Raw genomic sequence first — 3,458 nt, 5'->3', positions numbered from 1 at the left:
TGCTGAAATGTGGACATACATACAGACTGACTGAGTGACTGACTACATCACATGCTTTTTTGTTCTTATTGGTTTTATATTGGTATACCCAAGAGAGGAGACAGGCGGATGTCAAGGCCGCCGTCGCCATCCTCAAAACACAAGGCGCACGGCCTGTTCGGTGATCTCCACTGGCGAAAAAAGAAATCAATTCTCGGTGGACGGTGAAGGCGGGCTTCGTGCCACTCCTCCACGATCCGCCGCCTGATGGCCGAAGTCATTACACTCAATATGCTATTAGAATTTAAAGAATTACGATGTTGCCAATAGGATGCGATGAAGGTCCAGACGATAAACGATGCGGGTGGTGATAGCGATAGACCACACAAAAACGGAGCAGTCAAAAGAGTCACATCGGACGGAACGTCAGACAGGAAGCAGGTAAGAACACGTCGTAAAGAAGGTTGGAGAGACCTTGCCGACGGACAACGAGCGAAAATATGCTCGAGATCAGCCCGTCCGTCGCCGCACGAGTTACTAGAGGTGTCGTGAAAAGGTCGGTAGAGTGTCAGACGGTCTGGAGTCGGAAGGACGCGATGGAGAAATTTGAAAGCAATATAATGTGATAGCAACAAATGTTTTGTATATATGTTAGGTGTGTTGAATTTGGTGTGTGGGTTAATTATGGATTAATGCATGAGTGGATGTGTGCTAGCATGGTGGTACGTAGATGTAGATGTACTTGTAACACTCTTACATTGATGACTGTGTAGTGCAACCAGCAACTGCAAGGGCAAATTTGTTACCTACACATGGAGTGTCACATTCATATGGAGTGTCAAGAAACATTCATGAAACAGTTAGACCATCTTGGTCATGTCCAGAATATGATCAGGCTCATCGACAACAGGTTTAATGGAACTTGTTTTATTTGTTTGTTTATTTATTTATTTAACTGTTGGTTTGAGGTAACAACGTGAGGCAACAACATGATAGGTGAAATTATAGGAAATTACACACTAAAATGAACACAAAGCCAATAACAAATGAAGAGATATTATGGAGGGACGTCAGCAGGCAGACTAGCAAGGAACAGACTACAGACAAACAATCAACAGACTTTGAATGGACTGTAGTTGGTTCTAAATTACTAAAATTATGTTTTCATAAATGTGATTTCATAGACTGATGGACTAACAAACAGGCAGACAGACAGACCAACAGACAGACCAACAGGCAGACAGGCAACCGAGAAGATCAATTGGTAATTACAGTTTAATGAACATATGCAAGAGCTGCTTTAATGTACTTATCACTTATTTATGGCAATGATATAGATGTTGTACAGGTAATGTGGACAGTTTGCTATTATATTAGAAGAAATTCATTTCTCAATAAATTGGATTATTCTATTACTGTATTACTGTAGTTTACTATTTTTCTGTCTAATTTGTTTATGATTTGAATGTTTAGCCTAATGCTTTTTCTCAACATCTACCATCTCACACAAAAGCAGAGGTTGGCAAACCATTCGAGAACAAGACAGTAATTCCGATGCATAATCGGCCTCAACATGAACATGCACGTTTTCCGATTAACAATACAAGGCATCAGACAGCACAAGCCAATGCTGAAAGAGAAGAGTTTGGTATGCCAGCAAACTTTCATCAGGTTGATCTACTATGTTGTTCTCATATGCCAGGTGAGTTAATTGTTGTATGGTAAAGTGCTCGAGATCATTACTTGGTTGGTTTCATGTTTGTAGAGTGGAAAATCTTGTAATTAGAGAAAGACTGATATGAGTGTGAATGCTTGTGTGTTTGTGTGTGTGTGTGTGTGTGTGTGTGTGTGTGTGTGTGTGTGTGTGTGTGTGTGTGTGTGTGTGTGTGTGTGCTATTTTGTTACCAACCTAGATACTCTCATTTTTTGGTATGCTACATGTAACTATAAACAATTATCATTTTTTGGTATGCTACATGTAACTATAAACAATTATTTTTATATAGAATTCAGCAGTTCTCCATCTCTTCACCTTGGTCAGCAACAGTTGAATTTTGAATCATCTACTTCATCACGTGATCTATCTACTGCAATTTTATCAGATTTTGGTATTCTCTGTTAGCATTGTTTCAGTATTATGCAAGTTCATCGTATCTTTTATTCTAGCATCAGCAAGGATGTTACCTTCTAGAATTGGTCTGAACCATGAGGCACAGGGCAAACCACATAGTACATGGCAGGGTACAAACAACGCACAACCTTGGCATCAACCTGCTACAGTTTTAGGTCAGTATACACCAACGTTAGTAGAACATGAAGCAACTGCCTCATTGAAGCAAGTGCAATTGGCAGGAGCAACTCATGGTGTCTCTAATGCATGTGTTTTTCGAGATGCTGTTGTTTCATCTCAGGTGAATTCGTCTCGTCAAATGAAAACACCTTCAGCGGGGCAACAGCCAGTTGTTTTATTTACGTCTTCTGTCAGTACAAATTATCCGGCTGCTTCATTTACCCCACAGCCACCTGTGCACTCTTCTTTACAGCCACGTGTAGGTGTTGTTACACAGCCGCATGTTCAAGCTACTTCACGGTCTGTTGAGCAACGGTTGAAACCAAGTGCAGTAACAAGTGAAAGAATAATGCCATTTGCAACTGGAGAAGCTGCTCATCCAGCACCTGAACGACTCTATTCTGGGTTAGCTGATGAAGAGTTTATGAGGTCTGGAAGTATGGAAGTACCAAATCATACAGTTGATGAAGGAGGAGGTCACAACAGCAGTATACACGATCCCCAGTGTGTAGGCAGTTATGAAAGTTTGCCACCAAGTCAGTTTCCGGTATTGCAACAGAAACAGCCAGGTTTGTATTACTTGATTTTTTACATGTGTGAGTGGGTGGAGCATAGATTGGTGGGTGGTGCATGGATGGGTGCATGGTAGGTGGTTGTATTTGGTTGTACCCATAATCATGGCACCTCTGCATTAATTATATATATATATATAAACGTCTGTGTTCATTGCAATAGTGCAATCAGCAACTCCAAAGACAAATGTTGAAATCCAAAGTTACAGTTTACTTCAGCGAGGCAATACCGTACAGTCATCTACATCTAATTCATGTGCAACATCAAGAAACTTTCCGATATCAATTGGACCAGAAGAACAGAGCAATACATTATGGAGACAGGCATCTGTGCAGTCTCTGTCACAGCATCACCCTGTACAGCAACAGGTTTGATTTTAAATTATTTATTCATTTACTATTAGTCTAATCAGTTTGGGATTAAATTAAGGTTGAGGATAGACAACAGTAAATAGAATACTATGTACAGACCCGATTGAAGACAGGTTGTTTGATTTCACAGTTAGGTTAATAGGCTAATGATTAATGACTATATAATAGGAAGCAATCACAAGATGGGAAGATTACACAGAGTTTATGATTGAACGGGTCAACAATGCAACAAACAGATCATGAGA

At 40.3% G+C, this 3,458-nt stretch overlaps 1 protein-coding gene across 1 annotated transcript; it reads left to right on the top strand.

Annotated features, from left to right (window-relative positions):
• Window positions 1–246: 246 nt before the first annotated feature.
• Window positions 247–3,425, top strand: LOC134198309 (uncharacterized). Its single transcript, XM_062667677.1, has 8 exons — window positions 247–255; window positions 310–420; window positions 695–701; window positions 753–889; window positions 1,453–1,627; window positions 1,986–2,087; window positions 2,146–2,838; window positions 3,382–3,425. Exons 1-8 carry the CDS (start codon window positions 247–249, stop codon window positions 3,423–3,425), a joined length of 1,278 nt encoding a protein of 425 aa, XP_062523661.1.
• The last annotated feature ends 33 nt before the right edge of the window (window positions 3,426–3,458 follow it).

This window comes from Corticium candelabrum, chromosome 2 (genome assembly GCF_963422355.1).
Source record: "Corticium candelabrum chromosome 2, ooCorCand1.1, whole genome shotgun sequence".
In the NCBI taxonomy this organism is placed as follows: domain Eukaryota; kingdom Metazoa; phylum Porifera; class Homoscleromorpha; order Homosclerophorida; family Plakinidae; genus Corticium; species Corticium candelabrum.
Note: the sequence above shows the minus strand (reverse complement) of the source record. Positions and strands in the feature narration are given on the sequence as shown.

What these genes read in the sequence shown, in the direction of transcription:
- LOC134198309 (XM_062667677.1), top strand. An exon ending in ATCAGGCTCATCGACAACAG is followed by an intron (nt 890 to 1,452) that starts GTTTAATGGAAC and finishes TTGAATGTTTAG; the next exon opens with CCTAATGCTTTTTCTCAACA. An exon ending in TGCTGAAAGAGAAGAGTTTG is followed by an intron (nt 1,628 to 1,985) that starts GTATGCCAGCAA and finishes ATTTTTATATAG; the next exon opens with AATTCAGCAGTTCTCCATCT.